Here is a 26987-nt window from a genome sequence, read left to right as displayed (position 1 = left end):
ATACTTCCAACATGACAAGCCAGTTAGCATCTGGAGGAAAGGAGAAGTCACGTTTTGGGTATTACCCTTCTTCAGGACTGGAAGTAGGGTAGTGGAGGCTGCAGATAGAGGGAGGTAGAGGGAGGTATAGGGGGGTAGCAGTGATAGGTGGACACCACTAATGGGTATGACCTGGAGACGGAGGACTTGGGGAAACAGGATATGGGGTGCAGGATACAGGGTGGAAGAAGGTGTAGTCTAGGTAGCTATGGGAGTCTGTGGGTTTTTGCTAAACAGTCCCTCTTCAATACACACACCGGTACTGTCCCCCAACTCTTCCGCTGTTACGACGATGACAGCATCAGTGCTGCATCCTGCACCCTGGCTGAACTGCAGTTCATCAACTTCGCTAACCACTTCCACCCTGCCCTCAAATTCACCTGGTCTATCTCCAACACCTCTCTCCCCTTGCTTGCTCTCTTCGTTTCCATTTCTGGTGACAGTTTACAGACTGATATTTACTGTAAATCCACAGACTCCCATAGATACCTAGGCTACAACTCCTCCCACCCTATATCCTGCATATCCTGCTTTCCCAGTTCCTCCGTCTCCATTGCATCGGCTCCGATGGGCAGATGTTCCACTCTCATGCATGCCGGGTGTACGCCTTTTTCAGACAACACTCTTGTCCCCTTTCTATCAAGATAGCCCTCCACTGCGCCTCCTCCATTCCTTGCTGTGCAGCTCTAAACCAACCACCATCCCCCCAAAACATAACAAAAATAGGGTGCCCCTTGTCCTCACTTTCCACCCCACCAACCTCCACATCCAATGCATCATCCTCAAATGTTTCCACCAACACAAATTAAATAACACCACCCAGTACATCTTCCACTCCCCACCCCTCTTTGCCTTCCGAAAGGCCATTCCTTTCGCCACGCCTTAGTTCGGACCACACTCCCCACCAACCACTAACCACCCCTTCGGTGTCTTCCCCTGTAACTGTAAAAGCTGTAACACCTGCCCACACACCACCTCACCCGCCTCCACTCAGGGCCCTAAACATCCCTTTCAGGTGAGACAGAGCTTCAGTGCATCTCCTCCAACCTAGTCTACTGCATCCAGGGCTCCCGACGTGGTCTTCTCTATAATCAGTGAGATCAAACGTAGATGAGGTGACCGTTTCGTTGAGCATCTTAGCTTGGCCCATAATGGCCAGTCTAACTGCCTGGTCACCGCCCATGTCAACTGCACACCACCTCAAATCTCCCTCCGACATGTCCGTCCTCAGCCTCCTCCAGTGTCGCAGCAATTCAGAATGGAAATTTGAAAAAGAACACCTTATCTTCTGCCTGGGCACCCTACAGCCCAGAGAACTCCACACTGAGTTCTCTAATTTCAAGGAACCTTCCCTCCCATCTCCTGGCTCCCTTTCCAGCACCCGCTCCTCGCCTTCCATTCCACGTATTGACCCTTCCTTGCAGCTACAACCACATTCATCCCTCCTATTGACCAACCAGGTTGTACCTAATACCAGCATCCACCTATGAACACCATTCCACTACCTCCCTCACCCCCTCTCTTAATCTGCAGCTCCCCCTACGCCCACATCCAGTCCTTGAAAAAGGGTAATTCCCAAAACACTGACTTCTCCTTGCCTTCAGATGCTACCTGGTTTGCTGTGTTCTTCCAGCCTCCTGTTTGTCTACACTGGATTCCAGCAACTTCAGTTTTATTGTCTCGAAGCTTCCAAGATGCTTTCCAACCAAAATGGAAATTTAGTTGCACTTCTTTCAATTTAGCATATTGCTGCTTAAGATGCAGTATCCTCTTTACTGAAGAAACCAACCACAGAGTGAGTGGCTGTCATGTGAAACACGTCTATTCAGGCTGTATCTAAGCGCACAATCTCCACCTTGCTACCACTTTGATTTTTCTGATCTTGGTCTCCTGCAGTGTTGCAAAGAAGCTCCAGGGATAGATCTCGAACAAGCCTGAGCATTTTATAACCGTCAAGACTCAATGTTAAGTTAACAATGTTCATTTGTAACCTCAACCCCAAATTTTGTTTCCTTTTCTTTTACTGATATCTTTTGGTGCTTTGGTTGGCAGCTTTCAGGATCCTGCCATTCACACCTCCTCTAGACACAATATTTGCATCTTTACTTGTCCTTTTACCTCCTTTTGGCCTTGTACCATGGGAAATAATATTATGAGGAAAGGTCACAGAGCTGAAATACTAACTCCATTATTTTCTTGTAAAGTCTGTATCTTTTGCATTTTGATTCTGACTGCAATGGGAAAAGGCCTGTTATTACAATGAAGGACTGTGAAAAAGTATTGTAGTACTTTTTAAAAGCAAGTTACCTGACACTCATTGTAAAGTGCTGATGATACTGTTGTTTGTTCAAGAAGTGGGGGAAGTCTAGTTGCAGACAAACTGAAGCCAAGGCCTGTATATGAATGGAGATTAAGCTGGAAATAGGTTAGGTGATTGCTCTAAGGAATGGCAGTCCATTAACAATGGCAAAGCCTTTCTGCCAGCCAATGACTATGTGATTAGCTTCTAGATTATTAAACAGCTACTGAGTGTGAACCATTAGTCAGAAACTATCAAACCGCCAGAAAGAAAAGAGCCGAGCTTTCCCTGCATTTAAAATAAAGGTACAAGCCTGAAGAAAGCCAGTTTCTTTCCTCTCATTACTTCCTGTAAGCTGTGGCTCTTAAAAGTTAAGTCAGATACTCCATAAATGAGTGAATCAGCTCCTTTGGGTCTGTTGGAAGCAAGTGAATATACCTGGAGGATGAAGATTGAGGGACAGTAAGTCCTGATATGCAAAAAGGATCATCTCAGTGAACCCTCAGAATATGCACCATTGACCTACTTCCCCAGTCCTTCTCTCTCCCATAACAATTTTTTTCCATCTGCCTGTGTTTGTCTGTATACAAGTATGTATGTATGTGGGAGGGTGGAATTAGAATTGTAATTCTTGTTTAAGTACAGAAACATGATTCATGCTTTCTGTCAACCTAGGCTGGAAAAGCCAGGTAAATTATGGAGTCCTGCATAGTTTTAGAACATTTTAAATGTCTGTGAGAACTCCAGGAATTGCAGATCTTCATTTCCAACTCAATGAGGCATAACACTCTCCTCAGATGCTGCCAGAACTGCCCAGCATTTTCAGTTACTTCTATTTTAGTATACAGCTTATGGTTTTCCATCCCTAACAAATTCAGACTAATCTTAAGTATCTAACTTAGCACAATATTTTGGTTTTCATTAAGAAATTGTAGTCATGATGCATTACAATTTTAGACAACTCTTCCACAATTATTGCCAAGCACGAATGCTCTCAGGGTAGTAAACCTCTCTCTGATGAAGGGTCTAGGCCTGAAACGTCAGCTTTTGTGCTCCTGAGATGCTGCTTGGCCTGCTGTGTTCATCCAGCCTCACATTTTATTATCTTGGAATTCTCCAGCATCTGCAGTTCCCATTATCTCTGCTCTCAGGGTAGTACTGATTGGCAGAATGAAGACGAACACAGATGTGCAGTCAGGAAATGCAAAACAATACTTTGCATCCATTGCATTAAAGCTGGGTGGAACAACTAAACAGAATACAAGCTATTTTTGGCAGTGCCAACAACTTACCATTTCCAAAGGGGTGAACCCAATATCTAAGTAAGGATCTCTACGTACACTACGAAGATGCTGTACAAGCCTTAGGATCTTGAGGTGCTGTGATAGCACCCTACATTTGAGCCAGGAGATTCAGATTCAAGTTGTACCTTTTGCGTAATAACATCTCTCAACAGGTTGATTAGAAAATAGTTTCTACCGGGGCCTTAAGACACCTGTTTTGCGACTGCATCAGGATTCCCTTTGAGAATTGATAATCGATAATCGTGCGTTTGCTGCACTGTAAACATATTGGTGTGATTCTCCACACTGCTCCCCTTTTCTTTATTTTGCACTTCATTTCCTTCATCTGAGCAAGTTATCTGCTTTCATACATTCACAATTAAGTGACACAAGGAAAAAATAGGCTGAATGGATTAACCTTTTCGATTTCAAATTTCTCTGCCTTTGCATCACCAGAAGATTCGCTGCAATCAGAAACCTGTTGCACGCAAAATCATGCAAAGTTGTGCTACTCACCCCTTGGTGCAATGTTTTTCTGCAACAATAGTGTAAAGTCATCAATGTGTGTTTTACACGCATGTTAGTGCAGGTTACTTAGTTTTCTTAATAAAAATTAACCTTTCCTGACAAAAACCTAGTCATTCTAACAAACTCACTAATCACAAGTTAGCACTTTGAATATCCCTTTCAAACATCCCTTTGAAAAATATTTTTCTTTTTTCTATTAATTTACTGATGCACTTTGTAGGAAAGAGCTTCATTTTTATCTCAGAAGAAATGGTTAATGTAAGGGACATACAACATAACTTGCGTTCTGAACAGTGTAACAGTGTGTTCCAGATTACTATATTACCTGTTTTCCAAAAACCCACAATTTTTATTTCAGCACTCAAGTTTATGGAAATTAAACTTAAAATACGTAGGATTTAGATTAAAAACTACGAGGCTAAATAGTTTCTTTATTGTTTTCATTTTCTTGTCATGATCCTCCTAAAGGTGTTTATTGCTTAGTAGGATATGATCTCACAACTTTTTGTCACTCATCCAAGCATCAATTTTTTTACTCATGTTCCTTGGCACATTATTCACAAGTGTTGGTGTCATAGCCAGCCAGATGCACAAATATAATGCATATGTGCATGCACAATCTTCCAGCAAAGGCGCAAGATTAGTGATGAGAAGCTGGAAATTTGGTCATGTTTCATCCTTAACACCAGAGCCCTGAGGCTAACTGTACAGATCCTAGCATTAACCACAGACTGTGCTTCAACCAGTTGTATAATACCCTGGATAAATTCCACCATTCATGATATGCAATAAACCCAAAGCAGCAAGAAGGCCAAAATTTTCGAATAAAAATTGAAAACCCATGCCTTTAGGTTTTCATAAACTGAGTTTCAATGCATTCTTAGCTTGAATATATTAGATCAAAAGACTAATAAATTCAGTTGGTACCTTTAAAGGTCTGCACACTCCTTCAGTGATGTGTCCCACCACCTGCTGAATATTATCTTGCACACCTGTAATAATAAAGAATGCCTTACTTTAAAGTACAGCCTAACCTGGTTGTGGCAAAACTTTTACTCATACTCAGATCTTCCATGATCTCAGCAAAAACCACAGTTCTGGCAAGGGAACAGCTTACACCTCTGTGAAATGAAGCTCTATAAAGAAAGTGGCAAAAAAAGGAATGCAGATTATTATTTGAATGGCTGTAAATTGAAAAAAGGGAATGTTCAACGAAACCTGGGTGTCCTCATGCACCGGTTGCTGAAATTAAGCACATATTTGCAGCAGGCAGTGAAGGCGGCAAACTGTATGTTGGCCTTCATGTTGAGAATTCGTAGTACAGGAACAAGAATGCCTTGTTGCAATTATACAGGGCAATGGTAAGGTCACACCTGGAATACTATGTGCACTTTTGGTCTCCTTATATGAGGAACGATATTCTGGCAAGAGAGCGAGTGTAGCAAAGGTTTACCATATTGATTCCCAAGTTGGTAGGACTGACATAAGAGAAGAAATTAAAGCAATTAGGATTGTGCTAACTGGAGTATAGAAGGAGGAGGCAGGATTTAATAGAAACCTGTAAAATTATAACAAGGCTAGAGTGTTAAGATGCAGAAAGGGTGTTCCCGATGGTGGGAGAGTCCAGAACCAGAATCCATAGATTAAGGGTAACAGGAAAAATTTCTTTACTTGGAGAATGGTGAGCCTGTGGAATTTGCTGCCACAGAAAGTGGGTGAAGCTAAAACATTGTGTTTTCAAGAAGGAAGCAGATATAGCTCTTGCGGCTAAAGGGGCAAGGCATAGTGGGGAGGATGGGATTAGTGCATTGAACTTGATGATTAGCCATCGTCGTAATGAAAGGCGGGGCAGGCTTGAGGGGCCAAATGGCCTATTCCCACTCCTACCTTCTATGTTTCAATGTAAGGGCAACTCTGCACTTATAAGCTTGTAATATTGATACTGAATCTAACCTAGTGTGAACAGTGGTCAATGTTTAACTGCAAAACAATTATGCAGTCTACTAAGTAAAATTGAGACATAGAGAATTACTGAAACAAGAGATTGAGAATGACACTGATGGAAGTGAAATATTTAAACAAACTCTTTGCAATTATGGCTAAAACCAATCAATTGCTTTGAGGTGAAGACATGCTTGCCCCACCTGTGATGTTACAAAACTGCCCTGCAAAGAATGTGTTTCTTATAATCCTCCTGGGAAGGTATTCCAAAGTACCAACACTATGAACAGAAAGAGCCTACCAACCACTTCTGCTGGATCTTCCCTGAAAGCAGGTAGGTCCAAACGTTCTGAGTTTACAAGGTATCTGTCATTGGAAGCCTCAGAGTTTAAACCAATTTTAAATTAACTAAAATCTCAAGCTGCAGACAAGTATTCTAATTTAGGACTCATCAGACAAGAGAACAACCAAACCAACATCTGCCCTTAACATGCCCATAGAACAATGACATTTCAATTGGGCAAAAATTTCAAGTTACCAGCAGAAACAGAACTGTTGTTTGGGCTGCACAAGTTAGTTTGTCCAGGCCGACTGGCTCCTGCTTCAAAAAAATCACATGCAGAATGACCAATGAATAGACTGCCATCTAGTGTAACACATTTTGAATCAGCTGGAGCAAGGAAAAAGGAAATCGCTCAGCTCAGTTCAGGAGGAACATTTGAACATGGTGGCATTAGAAAAAGAACTAGTTGAAATATGTCTAGAAAAGGTCATTCAAATCACAGTGGATGACAGCTTAAGCTGAATTACCTATTTTAATTGAAATTTAGTTTAACCAGAATCTGTATTTGTTTGGTCAATAATTCAGAGCTATGTAATATTCTCTGAAATAAAGATACTGAAAAGGAATTTTAAGCAAGATTTTAATCAATAATTGACAGAAACGCTTACAAAGAATAAGTCTTTTATCATGATGTAACCTATGACAAAAATGTTGACTTCTTGTTTTTCTACCTTTCTGGTGCTGTGACTACATCTCATTCTGATTTCTGCTGTGTCACTGACAAGCACAAATGCAGACAGTCAGAAAGAATATGCTGCGAGAGTTAAAGTGAATCCCAAACAAAATATTATCATAAATATGAATATATTTTAAAATATGTAATTTATCCTAAGTTAAAAATGCTTCCCACTGGTTTCTGTAAATCTATTTTCCACCACATCATTTACTTGCTAATAGGTGGTTGGCGCGTTCCCCAGTTAAATACCAAGAAAACTAATTTGTTTTCATTATTTCTCTTAAGTGGAAAATTGCTGGTCTGCAAATATTAATTATACATTTAAGTGACTGTAACGAACTCTTCACTATAAATACCAAATCTGACATCTGAATAAAATTCTACACAGCTAGTCATGGAAATTAGTCTTGAACTGCCACTAAATTTTAGGGACCCCAACTATGCAAACAGCTTCTTCAAAATCACAGAAGTTAGCAGTCCACTTAAAAGGTTAAACAATTACCTTGCATAGTTACAAGCTTCAGCAAAACTTCAAGATGTTCTTTCTCTGAAGCAGCTGCCTGGTGTAACCATGCTAACATATCCCCAACATATCTGAAAGCATAAGATGGACTCAAGTCAGGTTTAGGAAAATACTAACAGCATTTTTAAAACGCTGAAATATCCAAAGACATACCTTAAAGGGTCATGTGAGTGCATTTCAATTGGCCGAGGAGTTCCACCGGGCCCACCTCTGGTGAGAGCATCTATAAAACCACGAACCACTGCACTCCTCCTGGCTGTGCCAAACTCATCAAGAATGTAGCTAGGGCAATAAATACATAGGTGTAATATGAAAAATGAAATATATAATCGAACAGTGCAAGGGAAAAATAAATTTGTGAAACAATTGTTCACTGTCAAACAGGAAATCTTATTTTCTAAAGCATTATTTCTTTAAATGAACTATTTAAGAGGACTTTTCTATGAAGTTCGAAATTCTTCCTTTGGATTTATGGAATAACTATTCTGAGGAAGGGTCACTTGGCCCAAAACTTTGACTCTGAATTGTCACCACAGATGCTGCCAGACCTGCTGAAATTTTCCAACAATTTCTGTTTTTATTTAAATTTATATCTCTCCACCCTCAACTTTTAACAAATGATAACAAATGGTCGCCTGCAATTAGGTATGAAAATAGGCTTGTAATTGATCAGGTGAAGTTACCTCACTGAGCATCTCAAAGACTCTCACTTGCTGATTTCAGGCATCTATTGGGTATGGATTCATACCTACAATTTAACACATCCTCATTCCCACCAATGAATTTGTAACCTCAGCCAAACCATGAAACAGAAATGACAAGAATGCAAATCAGTCAATCCCTACAAACTCAACGCACAAGTTTGTGGCTATTTCTTGGAGTTCCAATATGCCACAACTTCCTGCTTGGTGATGGGATGATTAGAAATCTATTGTTAAAAGAGGGGAAATACTTCATATCAGAAAAAGCTGGAAACAAGTATCAGAATTTCTTTGGTATGGGTCTCTAGAACAAAGAAACAAAAATCAAACACAAACTTGTACAACTTATACTTCTCAAGTCTAGATCTTTACAATTTAACTCGACATACATTTAAATGCCAATTTAGGCCAGAATAAATTGTCAGTTTTTTTGCATATATATAATAGGGTCACTAGCACCAACCTAAAAAGGCCTAAAGACTGCAATAAGCAACTGCCTTTGTGCAAGCCTTTTTCCTGCAAGTGAAATCATTGCTGTTGTATAGTTCATTCGCAAGATTTAATATCAAAACACCACTGAATGATTAAAAAGAGAAAATTATTCTAAATTGCAAACAACGCAATGCTGCCAGCTCTTCTACTGAAATTATTATTTTGCATCAGACCTTCACTCACTATGTTAATTTGAATTCATCAACATATTGACATTCATTTGGCAGTGAACACTTCTAATTTTATTTCGTTACATCCATCCATTATGGTGGCTTTTAGTTATAATCAACTAAATTAGTTTTTCTTCTAATAGCCCCAGTTTTTGATGACTGCTGCAAAAGAACAAGTCACAATTAAAAATTTTGCAAAAGACATGAGCAAAATTGCAGCCCATGAGATTAAGTAGGCAACGGTGGTGTGGAAACAGAACTGAGTAAGGGCAGAAAGCAGACAGCAATGGAGAATAAGAGATAACAAAGTGGGAAGCTGGATGAACACAGCAGGCCAAGCAGCATCTCAGGAGCACAAAAGCTGACGTTTCGGGCCTAGACCCTTCAGAGAGGGGCTTGGGAAGAGGGTTCTGGAATAAAAAGGGAGGTGGGGGGGGGGGGGGGGGGGGGAGGAGAGGCGAACCGAAGATGGAGAGAAAAGAAGATAGGTGGAGAGGAGAGTATAGGCGGGGGGGTAGGGAGGGGATAGGTCAGTCCAGGGAAGATGGACAGGTCAAGGAGGTGGGATGAGGTTAGTAGGTAGGAAATGGAGGTGCGGCTTGAGGCGAGAGGAAGGGATGGGTGAGAGGAAGAACAGGTTAGAGAAGCGGAGACAGGCTGGGCTGGTTGTGTGATGCAGTGGGGGGAGGGGGCGAACTGAGTTGGTTTTGGGATGCGGTGGGGGAAGGGGAGATTAATGGAGAACAGTTGTTATTAAAACCGAAGGGGAGTATGTTGCTAATCAGGGATTGGTACTATTTCCACCTAAGACTTCAGGAGGACACAGACTGGTAAAAGAGGCAGATAGATGATAGATTAAATTTAAGCCGGACAAATGTGAAATTATGCTTTTTGAACAACAACAATATAAACAGTACAAAAGTTATAGGGATACAGGAACAGATACACACAGGGCTAAACATACATCAAATCTGTGAAAGTGGTGGGACAGCCTTGAGAAAGCTATTCAAATATCATAAGCAAACCCTAAATTTGTAAATAGTGGGAAAAAGTAAGAGATAGTGAGTGCAACTGGTAGTTGCATTAGTAAACAGAGGACAGGGACTTAAAGTGATTGAGTTATCTCAGATCAGAGGACAAAGGTTTATGGTGACGGGTGTAAAGTCAAGTGGATGTAATAGCATGCCCATTATCACTATTACAGTATTAGGGTGATGGTGGACAGTTCAAGAATGACCAAGGGAAAGCACGCGGTCAGTGTGTCAAGGTGATAGGCTCAAATCTGAAGCTGTTGGAGGATGGACAGTGACTGGTTTGTTGTCATGTCACTGGTGATAGCTCCAACCTTGTGATTCAGCTGGCAGGAGTCCAGCTCAATTCGATAGAGGCCACAGAATAGGAGATAGAGAAAGGAATGAAAGCAGTTTTGGATGTGACTTGTGAAGCATTTCTAAATGTTTGCATCCGTATGCTTTTATTTTAGCATTTATATCATTTTGCCTTCACAAAGTCAACTCAAAATTCACACAACACCAGGTTATAGTCCAACAGGTTTACTTGATGACACAAGCTTTCAGAGTCTTGCTCCTTCTTCAGGCAAGTACTTGAGGCAAGTACCAGACACAGAATTGTAAGCAAAAGATCAAGGGGTCATAGAACTGACACAAATGTATTGAACAAACCTAAGATGGCTAGAGAATCTTTAATCGGTTAAGATTAACATGCGAACCCCAGAATTTCTTTCAAATCACTGAGATAACTAAAGGTTTTATCAGTATATCAGAGGTGACATCTCAGACCAGACAATGCAGTTTAGATGAGAGGCCTTGTTTAGAATCTGGCTGTATTAACTTGTAGTCAGACTGGTTTTATTTCCAAAGTAGGAACTTATAAAATGCCACATTGACTGTGTACAAATTTTTGACCTTGTCTATCACAGTCCAACACCAGCGCCTCCACATCATAGTCAACTCAGTGTGGTCTTCACACAGTTAACTCAGTGAATTTGCTCTAGATCTTATACAACTCAATATTCTTGCAACCTGTGGAACAGCAGAATAGAATATGACAAAGGAGGGTTGTTGCCAACTAACAACAGAGGTTGGAAGACCCAAAGCAGGCAACACTGGAGGGGGAGGTGCTGGGCATACAGGGCATGTAACTGCATGTGCACTGGCTAATGACACACTATGGGAACAGAACCCACTTCTAGTTCTGCCATTGGGACTTGGATTCCTCTTGGTTACTCTTTGGGCAGAATTTAATGTGATGATCATTATTATACAGAGGTAAATTTATATTTTATTTGTTTAAAATAAATCACATGGCACCAGGTTATAGTCCAACAGGTTTAGGTTGCAGTGCCTTCCATGATTTGTACATCTACCTAGAAATGTATTTTTATAGTGAATTCTATCTGGATTTAAGAGAACTTAGTACTTAGCTATCCTGCATAATGCACATAACTTCCATTGATGCATATTAATCCAGGTATTGTTGCAAACTCCTTCCAAACATACTTCAAACATGTTTTTTGTTAGAATCAAATAAAATATTTATTTCCCTACAGGAATGACTGGTTAAAAGTTCGAAAAATCACTGTAACCATGTTAAGTTTTTGTCTTTAATGAAGTTGGTTGATTCAATACACTGTTAACAAGACAATAAAAAGCAGATTTAGTCGAATCATAGTTTTTTTTGTTGTTGTGTCATATTTGTCAATTAGCTTAAGTTGTGTACAGAGCAACTACAAGCCATATGACACTAGTCTAAAGAGATTTCTTGCACCAGAATAACTATGCAGCATGCAGGTGTATGTAAACATGAGTATAAGAATTGGCTTCACAGTGTTACACCTCTAGCTGCAATCAAATTCATGCCAACGACCTCATCCCAAAAAATTATCTCTATGTTCAAACCCTTGCTCCATATAGGGCTTAAACTACAAATAAGTTGTATTAGAAGCAAACATTAAGCAGTGGCAGGAAGTCAACACAGTGGATTTCTCTCAATTTTGTAATGTATAACTACATTCCTTTCAGTCCAAAAATAATGACTGATGTGAACATTCACAAAATCTACTGACAACGCTAAACCTGGACCAACTTCCATCGCATGTAGTTTATATACGTGATTTCTTCCATCCGCTGTGGAGTCCGCACATGCCCAATCCACATGGAATACAGGAACAGGGTGCAGACAGTTGCCCAAAATTCTTCATAAACTGTGTAACAATAATCAAAACTCTGGACCAAGCCTTCAAAATTAAGTGGCAGGACCAAAATTTCAGCAAGACACTGAAGTTTAGATGACCTGCCCTGATTCTACTCTACATAGGTCTAATAATAGAATGGGAGATCAGTTCTGTTTCAAATCATAATTGCCAATTTTTAAAAAAATTCTTTTAAAACACCTTTAAAAGGTGTTTCTAATAATTTTTGTTTAAATTGAAAAGTCAATCTTATAGTGAGGGACTGAATTCATAGGGAGGTTTGACTAAGTAGAATGGCAGAGTTCCTCTCTGCAAATCTTTCGTAATCGAGGTTTTTTATAACATTCTGAAAGCTTTCGTGATTATTTTCTTTGACAACTGTTACAGCTTATCATATTTATCGTATTAAATTCCACAATTATCCAAGGTGGGGGATTTCATCTATCAACTGCAGAGCTGCTCTTCCAGTACACAAACCATGACGTTTACTCACCCCAATGTTCACTGTGTGATCTCTAATAACTGCTGTCAGTTTATTTAATTCTGCAGGGTATCATAGCTGAGAGCAACGTTGTTCGTCCTGTACAATATCCAATGGAATCTGAATAACAAGAACCAGTCTCTGGTTTTCTCACTCCTGCCTAAAAGGAACAAAGGCTAATTGCAGGAACCTTTCATGGCCCTGTTGAGGTCAGTTCGTTTTTTATTCATTCACAGGATGACGTTATCAGTGACCAGCATTTATTGTCTGTCCTTAATCACCCAGAGGGCAGTTAAGAGTCAACCACATTGCTGAGGGTCCAGAGTCTTACTGAGAACACACCTTGTGAGGTCAGGAGTTAATTTTTGTAAGGCTGTAAATCTCTTTAGATAGAGCTCTGCAAACTGAGCATAGGAACTAATTATACATGCAAATTGAACTAATAGGATATCTGCAAAAATATTCAAAACTAATGACATTGTAAAGTTCTGTTCTGTGGCACAGGCTGGATGGACCAGAGAGACCATTCTTACCCTTCATTGTTTGTTGGCTATCCACAAAGATAGCTATTCTCCATGATGGATAGTTGGGATTAGTGCGGTTGTATGCTCCTGATTACCTGAAGCCTGATCTTAATTTACCTTCAGGGCAGGGTGCATGATCAGGATGAATATATCCAACATCAATACATGTGGGTGAATAAAATACTCCAGAGAACATGGAAAATTAATATTTAGAAAAACTAATCAAAGTTAATTACAATTTATGGCTTTCAACATACGACAACTGCAAGTTTTTTGCACTGCATTTTATACCTGTCTGCAAGAAAATAACATTTATAATTTGTATTTTAAATGTTATTTTATAAAATAGATTGCTTCAATATGTGATTTCTCTCTCTTCTAAATCACCCATAACCGGGACTCTAGATAGAGTAACACGAACCTTCAGAGACTGTGAAATGTGTTGCACACAATTTGACACTTTCGTCATTGCAAAGGTGAGCAATTTCTTGGAAAGGACACTAGACAGATGCAGATGCTCCAGTTTCAAAGCCTCAAAATTAAGTCATTTTCATATTTGTTAAGAACAAGAAGACTCAAGACTAGAGAATTAACCTGTAGCTCTCCATTTCATACTTCTTGGTTTGGAAATCCATACAATAAAAATACTTGAGAACTAGTTGACAAAAGTTCAATCCAAAAGTTGAATGTGCCCAAAAAATCACTGGAGTCGACAAAAACAAAGATGGGAAAGAAAAAATGTCAGAGAAACTCTAAGTCTGGCAGCATCAGTGGAGACAGTTAAAGTTTTGAGTCTGATATGATTCTTCCTCAGAAATAGCATTAGGAAGAATTGAGAGGGAAAGAGAAACAAATATGCCACTTAGCTCATGCTTAGATAGTGGATCAAAACTAGGATTATTTAAAATTGTATTGCTCAAGGTAAGGTGTGAGCCCTACGGTGCGCTCACCATAGAAGCAGCTAACGATTAAACTGAGTTCAAAGAAAAGGTGTCAGACAACAATGGTAAATTTGCGCAGCTTCTCAGGAGATTTTCCAAGAAGTAACATAGTGATGTTAAATTAGGTCAATTACATAAAATTGTACTAACTTGTAGAGCACAAGTCTGTCTTGCAGGGCCTCCATAGCTTGAGTCTGTGCTGGAGAAACATCACAAGATTCTTGAGTCAGGGTTCGACATTCAGCTGCAATGAATAATACAAAATGTCAAAATTGTTTCAGATTTTTAATGTTTGAATTTTGATTTTCAGTGTATTACTGAGTGTTACATGCTGATTATAGCACTATGTTCTGCCCAACCTTTGGCCTGTGTATTTATCACAGAAGACTAGCATTCAAGTTCAGCAGGTAATAGGGAAGACAAATGGAACACTGGCCTTAATTTCAAAAAGAATAGTGTACAAAAATAGGGAAGTCCTGTTAAAACTACAGAAGACATTAGCCAGACCACAGCTGGAATATTGTGAATAGTTTTGAACCCCTTATCTAAGGAAGGATAAAGTGGCTTAAGGAAGCACTCCAGAGAAGGTTTACCAGGCTGATACCAGTTACAGCAGTACTGTCTTATGAGGAGAGAATGAGTAGGTTGGACCTGCATTCATTGGAACGTAGAAGAATGTTCTACCAGATGTCCAAATACATTTGACCATTGCTACACAAACAAAGATGCCAACCACTCCATTTCCCACCCACATTTTGGAAAATCAGACAATAACGTTATGCCCCTTCTCCCAGCTTCTGAGCAGAAACTGAAGCATGAAGACCTGGTACAATGCTAATCTAAGGTAACAGATGAGCTCTTTTGTGATTGCTTAGAGTCAGTGGACTCATCCAATTTCAAAAAATCAGTGGCCAACCTAAATGAGTCTGCCTCTACCGTTACAGACCTCGTTAGTAAGTGTGCAGAGGACTGCATGCCAAAGAAATTAATCCGGGTGTTCCTCAACTGGAAGCCATGGATGAGCCGGGAGATCCACTGTCTGCTGAAGTCCAGGTCTAAGATGTTCAAATCAACAGACCCTGACCGATTTAGGAAATCTAGGTATGACCTTTGCAAGGCCATCAGAGATGTCAAGAGGCAATGCAAGACTAATCTAGAGTCTCAGACTAACCACATGAACACCTGTCAATGGTGGCAAGGCTTACACGATATAATGGATTACGAAGTGAAGTGGAGTAGAATCGCCAGCAGCAAAACATCTCTCCCCAGTGTGTTAAAGCATCCTACTCTCTTTTTGAGCAGAAGGTCAGTGAAACAACATTGCCTCCCCTGGCAGCCTCGGGTGCACCTGTACCCACAATCACCATCTCAGACCTCAGATCAGCGATCTTGAGAGGAAACCCAAAGCAACTGGCCTGAATGGAGACTTCAACTGTGTACTCAGATCCTGCGCAGACGAGCCGGTGGGAATATCTGCAGATTTCTTTAACCTCTCCTTATGACAATCTGGAGTGCCCACCTGCTTCAAGAAGATCACTACCATTTTGGTGCAAAAGGAAAATCAAGCAGCATGCCTAATGGCTACCATCTGGTTGCTCTGACATCTCTCATTATCAAGTGCTTCGAGATGCTGCTCATGGCACACATCAACTCCAGCCTCCTAGATTGCCTTGATCTTCTACAACTTGCCTACTGTTGCAATAGGTCCAGAGTATTCACCATCGCCCTCGCCTCACACTCATCCTTGGAATATCTGGATAACAGGCATACCTATGTTAGACTCCTACTTATTGACATGAGCTCTGCCTTCAGAACCACAATTCCAACCAAACATGTCTCCAAACTCTGGAGTCTGCTCCCCACTCTGCAATAGGATCCTCAACTTCCTGACCCACAGACTGCAATCAATAAGGATAGGAGACAACACCTCCTCCAGGATAATCAAGACCGCTGCTCCATAAGGCTGCGTACTCAGCCCCTTACTGTATTTTTTGTACACTCACGATTGTGTGGCCAAATCCAGCTTGAACGCCATTTACAAGTTTGCTGACATCACTATTGCGATAGGTCAGATCTCAAACAATGATAAGACACGTACAGGAAAGAGATAGAGAGCTTATTGGAAATCAATCTCTCCCTCAATGTCAACGAAACAAAGGAGCTGTTCGTTGACTTCAGGAAGCAGAGTTGAGGACACATCCCTGTCAGCATCAATGGTGCTGAGGTGGAGGTGGTCAAATTCCTTAAATAAGTGTCACTAACAATCTCTCCTGATCCACCAACGTCAACACTTCTGTTAAAAAAGCACACCAACATTGTTAGTTCCTCAGAAGGCTAAGGAAATTTGGCATGCCCAAAATGACTCTTACCAATTTTTAATAGATGGACCATAGAAAGCATCCTATCTGGATGCAACACACTTGGTATGGCAACTGCTCTGCCCAAGACCACAAAAATCACAGAGTTGTGAACACAGCCCAGTCCATCACACACAGCAGCAGGAAAGTAGAGTTGAGGATTACCACTTGATCTTATGATCTTATTGCACAGCACTGCAGACTTGTTAATCTGAAAAGCCTACTGCTGTTACCTCTTTATAGTTTTAACAGAGATGGTATTTTTGTTCCCCTCATCCAACCTAACCCCCATCAACATGCCCTTATGACTTTCTCCGTCATGTGTTTATCCAACTTACTCTTAAATGTATCTGCCTTACTTGACTCAACTGATCAACGAGGCAGCAAATTCCACATTGTACCTACTCCCGAGTAAAGAAGATTCTATTAATTGCTCCACGCAATTTATCTGAGACTACCACAAATTTATGACTCCGTTCTATCCTGCACGTAATAACTGTTCCAGCTGAGACCAGCTACTCAGAACAGAACAGGGATGAAAACTAAGAACTTACTATTTAATTCTGGGAAGTTCCTGTATCTTCTAAAGCACTGGGGAATTTCATATAAACATGTTGAAAAATGAAGAATTTCTTGATAGAACCTCTGTCATTTTTGTCCCAGAATGAACTTAAACCTCTGATTTAATCCCTTTTGCAATAGTATCTCCTCACAAGATGTGGCAGGCAGGTTTACCACACCTCTCTGATTCTAAAGCAAATAAAACCTGGGATAGAGAAGATGATTTTCATCAGTCCACCGATCTGTATTTTTGTGTACTGTTACGGTTTCAAAAGAAAGGATTGCATATTCTGCAACCTAACCTATAATTGGAAAACAAAAGCTTTGTAGAGCATTTAAATTACAAATAATTAGTGGAATTAAGCTTTTTTTTAAAAAAAAGATGTTCTGCTTATCAGTATTTATCAGTGGAAGTGGTGGCAGTGGTAATATCACTGGACCTCAGGTTGATGCTCTGGAGACATGGGTCCAAATTCCACCATAGCACTTGGTGAAAATTAAACTGAATAAAATTCTGTAATTAAAAACTAACCTATGGAAGCCACTGTCAATTGTCACAAACACACATCTTGTTCAGTAATGCCCGAGGGAGGGAAATCCGTCATCCTTACTTGGTCTGGCCTAAATGTGACTCTAGCCCCAGAGCAATATGGTTGATACTTACTGCTCTTTGAAATGGCCAACAAGTCAGTGAAAGGGCAATAAGAGAGAGGCGATAAACATTGGCCCAGCCAGCAATGCCCACATTCCATGAATGAATAAAGCAAACGTTTGTCCAGCCATCTTTGCTGTTTATTTCTTTCAACATCTGTCATATTGAACAACCAGTCAAGAGTTATATGTTTAAATGGAAACTGCGGAGAATGTGTGCATCGTTAGGAATATAGGTACATGGTCAATAACTTACAGTGATGTGTTATTGCCTTCAGTTTCTGAGTACTGGGTGCATCACTTGTGTATTCCTCATTCAACTGATAACCTGAGAGATGAATTTACCTAAGGATATTTTTCAAAATCCCAAAGTTGCCAACTGCAATTTGGAAGTTGTAATGGTAATTTCGTTGGATCAGTAACCCAGAGTTGCAGACTAATGTTCTTAGGATATGGGCTCAAATTTCACCATGGGAGTTGGTGGAATTTAAATTCATTTAAAATATCTGGAGGATAAAGCTTGTTTCAGTAATGAAGGCCATAACAACGATAATTCATTGCCACAATAACCTATCTGGTGCACTAACGTACTTTGGAGAAGGAAATCTGCCATTCTTATGAATCTGGCCGACATGCGGCTCCAGACCCACAGCAGCGTGGGTGACTGCTAACTGACCTTGGAAATGGTGTAGCAAGCCACGCAAGTCAAGGGCAGTTAAGGTTTGGCAAAAAAAGGCCTTGTCAGGGATGCTCACATCCCATAGAAGAATGAAAGAATTCTGCTTCAAGCTTTATTGCGTCCCTCAGCAGAGCGTCCTGGATCTTGGAATGTGCCAGTCTGCAACACTCAGTCGGGGTCAACTCTTTGATCTGGGAGGCCAACAAGCTTCAGGTGGTCATAGCAGGGTGTTTCTTTCTCCCAACAGAATGCATGCAAGCAATCAGTACTGCAACGCAAACTAATTCTTCTGTCAGTCAGACAGGGCCCTACCACGTCACACCACAGTGGCTGCATCAAGGCTGAAGTTGTCTCGCCCTCGAATCAACAATTACAATCTTCTCAGCATTTCATTCCTCATCAAAGTGGCTTTCTGCCCTGTCTGAGTCCAACTGCTGCTTGGGCATATTGGTCTGAGCAAAACATTGGCAGAGCTTGGTCAGCGGGCTGATGGAGGCAAGGTTTTCCTGCAGATACCGGAGTAGGGGGAAAATGGCTGCTCAAATCCACTGGACATCAACTGAGTGTGTGGAGCTGCACCACAGGAGGGGAATTAGCTCAAATGGGAGAGTGCTCGCTTTGGTGTGTCCTCAGACAGCTGCTGAATAACCCAATTAAGTGGAGAAGATGCCTGATTTATTCAGGAAGAAAGTATAACAGCATAGTGTAACACTGGGCAGAATCTTCCCAGCTATCGGGCAAGGTTAGCATTAGCAATTCGGGTGTGTTGCATGAGATTGGGCAGCAAGGAGATCCCCGACGTTGACAGCACAAAGTTTAATTTTCCAACCAAGCAGTGAAAGTCAAGACAAGACTGTCACCACCGAGCAACAAAGGGCCGATTTGCCTGCAAGACCACCTCTATTATTATTATTATTATCATCATGCCATCTCAGCTCATTGATACAGGTAGATCTCCTATAATGCAATAGTTGCATTCTTGATTGACTTCGCACTATAAAAAATTGCCATTGAAAATGACATTATAGGGAAATCGCCATAGAAAATCACTGTATCTGCACAGCAAAAAGTTGATGTTACCCAAACAGCATCCACTATTCATCAATCGCATTACAGCCAATTCGCATTAATGAAACACACATTATAGCAGAACTACCTGTATACAGTTTGCCATTCTCTCCCCTGCCAGATAGAAACTAGCAAATTCTTGGTGTATACATCAGAGGGGTTAGCTGACGATTCCAGGTCTCTGCTTGCTTGTCCAGCCTTCTAGATTCAACAGCAGACACCTACATCTGAGGCCATGCTCCACGGTCAGTGATTGCATTCACCTCCAACCATCACCATCCACAGGTCCTTGTTGGCAAAACTGGGTGCCATTTTCTAGCTGTCCAACATATCTGGGGCAATTGACAGGAAATGTGTATGGCAGCTGCAGACTTGACTGGGTGCCTGTCTGGGCTTGAAAGATGGCACTGATATCAGGAATTCTGGAGGAATCCATGTAGCATTGCACTTGTATTTTCAACAGCATTAGAATAATTCTCTATTATCTCTAGTCCTATTGAGCCATGCAGATTATAAATGATCCAGCTTTAGCTTTACACTTGTAATGAATTAGCTAATCCCAAATGGGGTGGCAGCTGATGTCTACAACTGACTCCACTTGTGTAAGTGAAGAGATTAAAGTCAGCAGAAATCTTGTTTACAACCCAGATAATTGAGGATGACAGAATCATTCACTGTTTTATCTTTGACAAAAAAAAATGCTGTCCGAGGCTGCTGCCATGCATGAAATGTATGCCCCAAGCAGAAGTCACCATTTTCAAGAAAGGAGGGAAAATTTAAGTCACAGACCAGAGAACACCTAAAGTTCATCAAATCAATCCATGACTGACAATATACTCTGCAGAACGTCTGTTCTAAGAACTGGCCTCAATAAAGTATTCCTTCATCAAAATCTTTTCACAGTGGGATCTCTGTAGGAGCTCAATGAAATTAATGTTACTAAAAAATTTGAACGTCTAGTCTAAGGCAAACATGCTTCACAATGAGTTTGTGCTCACAAGTTACATATGTTGAGAATAATCAACAGAAATGGTGAATTTCAACTCATGGAAATTTGATCACTGAGTCTTGATTTAATTGCTAAGGTCAGCAGCCTAAAGCACAAGAAGTCAGTGCAAATTATAAGCAGCTGAAATAATTTGACAATGGTAAAGTTGTATCTACAGTATAACGATATGCACAAAAAATTCTCATTTCAAAGAAAAACAAAATTATTCAGAATGAATCACTACAGTTAGCAATTTTCAATTAAATTTCTTGCCAAACATGACTGAGAATCTTCAAATGATTGACTTGAGCATACATGACACATTCTGCTTAATTCATATAAAACTTCTGCAGTTTGTTATATCAGAGCTTTATTGGATAAGAGACATACCTTGCGCCCATCTGTAAAGCTTTTCATATGATGTCTCTTGGAGCAGTGCCATTTGTTCCATAATTTCCAGTCTTTAAAACAGAGAATGTAATGGATCATACTGAAGCCCTTGATGTTATGTTACATTTCTTTTTCTGATCATTGCACACCAGCAGTACAATGCATTTTTACATGACAAAATGCGATATTTACATGCAACACGTTCATAGCTTTGGAAACTGATCAGACGAAATTTAGAAAGGAAGATGTATTCTGCCTGCTTAATTAACAGGCTGCATTCATAGGGTGCCTAACGTAAAATGCAATTATTCAAAGCAACCTTCCAGGAACACATATGAAACTCTCGAGCAAACAGCCATTTTTGATTGGCACAGCCTCAAGGTATAAATAGATTTAATGCAGGTGGAATTTATGTGTAAATTCTAAGTATAAATTTTTGGAAATTTTAATTTTAAATGTGCTTTGTTAGTCAAAAGCTTTTAATTGATCTCTATTTTGAACAAAGTTACTGAAAAGTCAACCCACAGTAATTGATCATTTCATTAAATATTTGATTAATTTTATTAATATTTCAACAGCATACAGCAGAGAATTTTTGATGATTAAGTGGACGATATGCAATGGTAGGTTTCATAGTTCAGTTACCAGTACGAGATAAATTAACTTCTCTTAGCAATAACCTTAATATTCTGCATTACAGAATTTAAAATTGGTCAGGATTTCTGATCTCAATGTTGTAATCCTTGGACTTTAGCCTGAACAGCATCAGGCTTGCTGGAAATTTGCTCTAACTGGCCTCAGTTAACCAGTGGAATGAGAAAGGAGGTATAAGCCAAACAAATGGGACAGGCTAGGGCAGAAGGCTCAGATTTCATTTTCTTTACAAATAAGTGTCTGACTTAGTGGCAAGAAGCAGAGGGTGATTGTTGGGGGGTATTTTCCTAAATGGAAGTCTGTGTCTGTTGGGGGTTCCACAGAGGTCAGCTTTGGGGCTCTTGCTGTTGTGGTTTGTATAAACGATTTGAACTTGAATGTAGGAGAGTTGATCGTTAAGTTTGCAGATGATACAAAAATGGACATGACAGAAAATAGTAAGGAGGATAGGCTTAGACAACAAGAGGAAATGGATGGGTTAGTCAGATGGGTGATCAGTGGCAAATGGAATTCAATTTGGATAAATGCAAGGTGATACACTTGGGCTGGTCAAACAAGGCAAAGGAATACATGATGAATGATAGGGCCATGAGAAGCACTGAAGATCAGAGAGACCTTGATGTACATGTACACCAGTCCCTTCACTCCTTTATCCACCTGTCCTGATATTTAAGGCGGCATATGGTAAACTTGCTTTTATTAGTTGAGGCATAGAGTTTAAGAGTAGCGAGATTATGCTATAGGCACATGTAAAATATTGTGTGCAGTTCTGGAATCCACATTACAGGAAGGAACATTTAAGAAACATTTAGATGTGCATTGCAATGCCACAGCATACAAAGCTGTGGACTTAGGCTGGAAAATGGGACTAAAATACTTAGGTGGCTGTTTTGACCAGTACTTATATGATGGGTTGCAGGTCCATTTTCTGTACTGTAGATCTCTATGACTCTATAACTGCATTTTATTAATTGTGCTTTCTTCTTTTGGCCTCAACCCATGATACCAATTTAACAACTTGTTCCACAAATACTTTTCTACCCAGCCTCATACTCTGAATTTGCTTTCCCACAAGCATCTTGGTGTTGAAATTTCCTGCTAATTGTTACCTCACAGGAAATCGATAACATTTCCTTCCTGTTTTAGTTCAGATTTTGACTCTTATTTCAGTTTCAATCAGACTGCACTGTTAGTCAGCTCCATGGTCACAAAGCTCCATTCTTTTGTCACTCACCTCTTCCGCTCACCGTCTGTGTGTCTGTTTCATTCCTAAATATTCTGCTCAAAAGCCATACCCTAAGTTACAATTAAACAATGTTATCAAAGTAGTATAGCTCGCAATCCTTTCCTTTGTTTCCTCTACACAACATATACTTTGCTACAGAGGCTGAAAATTAGAGCATTTCTGTGCAGGGGCATGAAAAACACTCCTTACCCTGCAGTTTGCTGGTTTGTTCGTAATAGAATCTTGACATCATTGTGAATCTGCTTCACTTTTCCAAGTGCTTTAAAAAAGTCCTAAAAGGCATACAAAAGATTATGAGGCACAATTCTGTAAGTATAACATCATGCTTTTTCTACATAATAAGAATTGAGAGTGTATGGATTACCTCTGTAATTGGTCCTTCTCTTGGGCCTCGAAGGATATTCAGTTCATCTGCAGTAAGCTGAAACTTAGACAAGAAAGCATTTGCTACCTCAGCTCGGATTTCTAATCGTTGACTGTAATGAAAAGAAAACAGTATACACATGAAATCACAAGCTATGGCTCGCTACTGCTCAACTTCCAGCCAAACAACCTACTGGAAAAACTCAAACACCATATGAATTTGACCACATTAGGCATGATTTGCTGCAAACTTGGTTAACAATGTACCCAACATAATTGAGAAGGTGGTACTGGAGAAAACTGTGCAGAGATCAGAGTTAACGTTTCAGGTCTAGTGATCCTTCTTCAGAACTGATAGTAACTAATTATCGTAAATCTGGCTGCAGAACAAACTTAGGGGCAGAACAGCCTACTCTGCTCCCAATTTGTTTTCCATGTAAATTTTGCACTTCATCTTAGAGAGACAGTTATACGTCTTGGGCAGACAGATAAACTGAATGGGCGGGGATTTTCATTGTGCTATTCATCCTTTAAAGACTGCATACCTGCAGATCAGTGGAAGGGAAAAGGCTGTAAGAATGGCAGTGGTGCAGTGGAAGCATTATGCTTGTGTTCGATTTCCGTACATGTTTTTTCTGCCATGCCCCTAAACCAGGATCCACCAGGGTGCCAGTAAATCAGCTAGGCTAGACTGCCCCGAGAAGAGCCAAGGTGCAACAATCTACAGCTAGGCTCTCATATACTTGGCAACAATTAGGCTATTGGCTCTTGGCATCTTGAGGAGCCCCACAAGAGATTAGCAGGTTTAAAGCACTTTTGCTGAGACCAGTAGAAGTAGAACCCTGGAGGAGTAACACAGTTGGAACATTTTCTTTATAAAACAAAATATCACGGACAAGAAATTAAGGAAGTCTGCTATTATGTTTGTGATTGCATTTAGCACTAGAGCACCATTCATGGACTTAGGATGTTACAAAGGTCTTTACCATTCAATGTTGCACTTTCAAATGAATCACTGCAGTAATGCAAGATCAATACGGGTAGGAAGAAATAATTTTGCCTTTTAGCTTTATAACACAACTTTGTGACTAGATAGTACTGCAAAGAATCCAAAAGGTGGCAGCAATGATCAGCACATCTCCAACCTTTGCCCCTAAACAAAATGCAGCTGTTTGATCAATAGAAGAAATTAAAAATTACTGCACAGCAGGATGTAATTTGAAGAATATCTTAATACAGTTTTATTTTTGTTCTTGCGCATCATATTTTCTCCTTCTTAGGTGTCTCGAACATCTGTCCTTCACTACCCTGCTCCCCGTACAAAGTACCTAATTCAATTCTGATGTGCTTCTAAACCATAAATAACTGTGCTGGTTATTTGACTGTGCAGCTTAACAACCAAGCATAATTTTGTCCTCAAGCTACATTTTCATATATAGTAGGTACTGCAGATGCTGGAGAATCTGAGATACCAAGGTGTAGAGCTGGATGAGCACAGCAGGCTAAGCAGCATCAGAGGAGCAGGAAAGCTGACATTTCGGGCCTAGATCCTTCTTCAGAAATGGGGGAGGGGAAAAGGGTTCTGAAATAAATAGGGTAGAGAGGGGAAGGCAGATAGAAGATGGATACAGGAGACAGACAGGTCCGAAGACATTACAACAGAGTTGCAGTGGAGAAAGATCCACTGAGGTTTTTCCGGAGAGAGAAAGGTAACTTACAAGAGATTTGCAGTGGGAGAGAGATTACGAGAAAGTTCAATTTTAACCCCACTGCAACACCTTGTTATCTCAGATTCTCCAGCATCTGCAGTTCCTACTATCTCTGAAACAATTTTATCGCCACTGTGAAGCCTCTTCTAAGGATGCCTACCTTGAAGAAGTTCTCCTCCTCCCTCTGGAAAGACCTCAGCGGATCTCTCTCCCACTGCAACTCTCTCATACCCTTTTCGGACGTGTCTCTCTCCTCTCCACCTATCTTCTCCTCTATCCATCTTCTATCTGCCTCCTCCTCTCTCCCTATTTATTTCAGAACCTCCTTCTCCTCCCCCATTTCTGATGAAGGGTCTAGGTCTGAAACGTCAGCTTTCCTGCTCCTCTGATGTTACTTGGCCTGCTGTGTTCATTCAGCTCTACATCTTTCAGCAGAAGATACTGAATAGCCCTTATCTCTGGAGTCAGCAGAGTTTCTGGATAGTGGAGAGCTGCTCCATACACTACAATCAATGTTTCCCTTGGCTAGTTGGTGGATTGCCATCCTGATGAGGTGGGTCTTTTTATCGTGAGAGATTCTACCTTGTTCTATTAGCATAGGAAAAAATGCTTAGCAGAAACAGAGAAAGGAATAGGAATGGTGACAACTCCTTACCCATAAAATTAGATGTGAATGCCAACATTACACTGTTCCAATAGGTCAAGAGCTAAACTTGCCGATTTTCTGCACAGTGTCACATTAAATTGTGTATTTAGCCACAGGTTACCAGGGGACCTTCAGCTTCCATTTTCGTTATTCTTTCCGTATGGTAATCCACCAACTAGCCAAAGGAAATTTGACATCTCTCCACTATCCAGAAACTAGTAATTCCAGAAATAAGGGCTAAATCAGTTTATTTGCACCCCACCCCACCTAAAGTGTATGGAACCTGGCATTATGACACATACCTTCCACAGGACGCAGAGAGACTCTGGATGTGAGTTTGCTCGCTGAGCTGGAAGGTTAGTTTTCAGACGTTTCGTCACCATTCTAGGTAACATCATCAGTGAGCCTCCGAGGAAGCGCTGGTGTTATGTCCCGCTTTCCCAAGGAAACCTAACCAGATAAATAGAAAGCAGGACATAACACCAGCGCTTCCTCAGAGGCTCACTGATGATGTTACCTAGAATGGTGACGAAACGTCTGAAAACTAACCTTCCAACTCAGCGAGCAAACTCACATCCAGAACCTCAACCTGAGCTACAGATCTTCTCAAAACTCGCTCACGCATAGAGACTTTATAAATGTGGGAGTATCTGTTCCTTAAAATTTTAACTGTCACACACAAGTGACTTCATAAAGTATCTGTGGTTGTACAGATGAACATACAATTACTTCACAAAATATGTACGCACCCATCTGTGCATCAATTTTTAAAATATAGGTGGGAATGACCTATGTTTGCCTCATTAAACATAAATCAGTATTCCTGAGAATCCAATGAAAATGTTAACTATCAGCTCTAAGGCAATGTTGAACATTACAATTTTAATACAGAATCTCCAAATATACTGTCAAGACCTCAGTGCAGATTAAAAATGTTGACACGCATATCAGAATTTACAATTAATAGTTACAATATTACTTAAATCTACAAGGCAAGTAAGACAGAATGATTGCTCAATAATTGTTTGTCTTTCCAGAACTCTTGGTTAATTCTGGGTGCCAAACAATGCTACACTGAAGGGTAAAACAGTTTTACATAGAGTCACAGAATCATACAGCATGGAAACAGGTCCTTCAGTCCCACCAATCCATGCTGAACATAATCCCAAACTAAACTAGTCCCACCTGCCTGCTTCTGGCCCATATCCCTCCAAATCTTTCTTGTTCATGTACTAATCTAAGTGTCTTTTAAACATTGTAATTGCGCCCACATTCACCACTTCCTCCGGCAGGTCATTCCACATGCGAACTACGCTCTGTGTAAAAAATTTGCTCTCATGTCTTTCTTAAATCATTCTCCTTAAAAATATGCCCCAGTCTTGAAAACCACCATTCTAGGGAAAACACAGCTACCATTATCCCTATCTATAACAGTCATGATTTTATAAACTGCTATAAGGTCACCTCTCAACATCCTACGCTCCACTGAAATTTACAATTTCTTATACAGCACAGGTTTTGGT

The 26987-nt window shown here is 40.4% G+C and overlaps 1 protein-coding gene across 3 annotated transcripts in view; it reads right to left on the bottom strand.

The window, feature by feature from the left end:
- Nucleotides 1-26987, bottom strand: part of cog6 (component of oligomeric golgi complex 6) — a 117011-nt gene that overhangs the window by 26218 nt on the left and 63806 nt on the right. For all 3 annotated transcript variants that reach the window (XM_059646738.1, XM_059646737.1, XM_059646736.1), the window contains exons 5-11: nt 23111-23222; nt 22936-23018; nt 20847-20917; nt 14303-14396; nt 7786-7914; nt 7612-7703; nt 5077-5141 (exon numbers count right to left, since the gene is read on the bottom strand). In XM_059646738.1, coding sequence (XP_059502721.1) covers nt 5077-5141; nt 7612-7703; nt 7786-7914; nt 14303-14396; nt 20847-20917; nt 22936-23018; nt 23111-23222 — 646 coding nt within the window. The remainder of the gene's footprint in view (nt 1-5076; nt 5142-7611; nt 7704-7785; nt 7915-14302; nt 14397-20846; nt 20918-22935; nt 23019-23110; nt 23223-26987) is intronic.

This window comes from Stegostoma tigrinum, chromosome 6 (genome assembly GCF_030684315.1).
Source record: "Stegostoma tigrinum isolate sSteTig4 chromosome 6, sSteTig4.hap1, whole genome shotgun sequence".
Lineage (NCBI taxonomy): Eukaryota > Metazoa > Chordata > Chondrichthyes > Orectolobiformes > Stegostomatidae > Stegostoma > Stegostoma tigrinum.
Note: the sequence above shows the minus strand (reverse complement) of the source record. Positions and strands in the feature narration are given on the sequence as shown.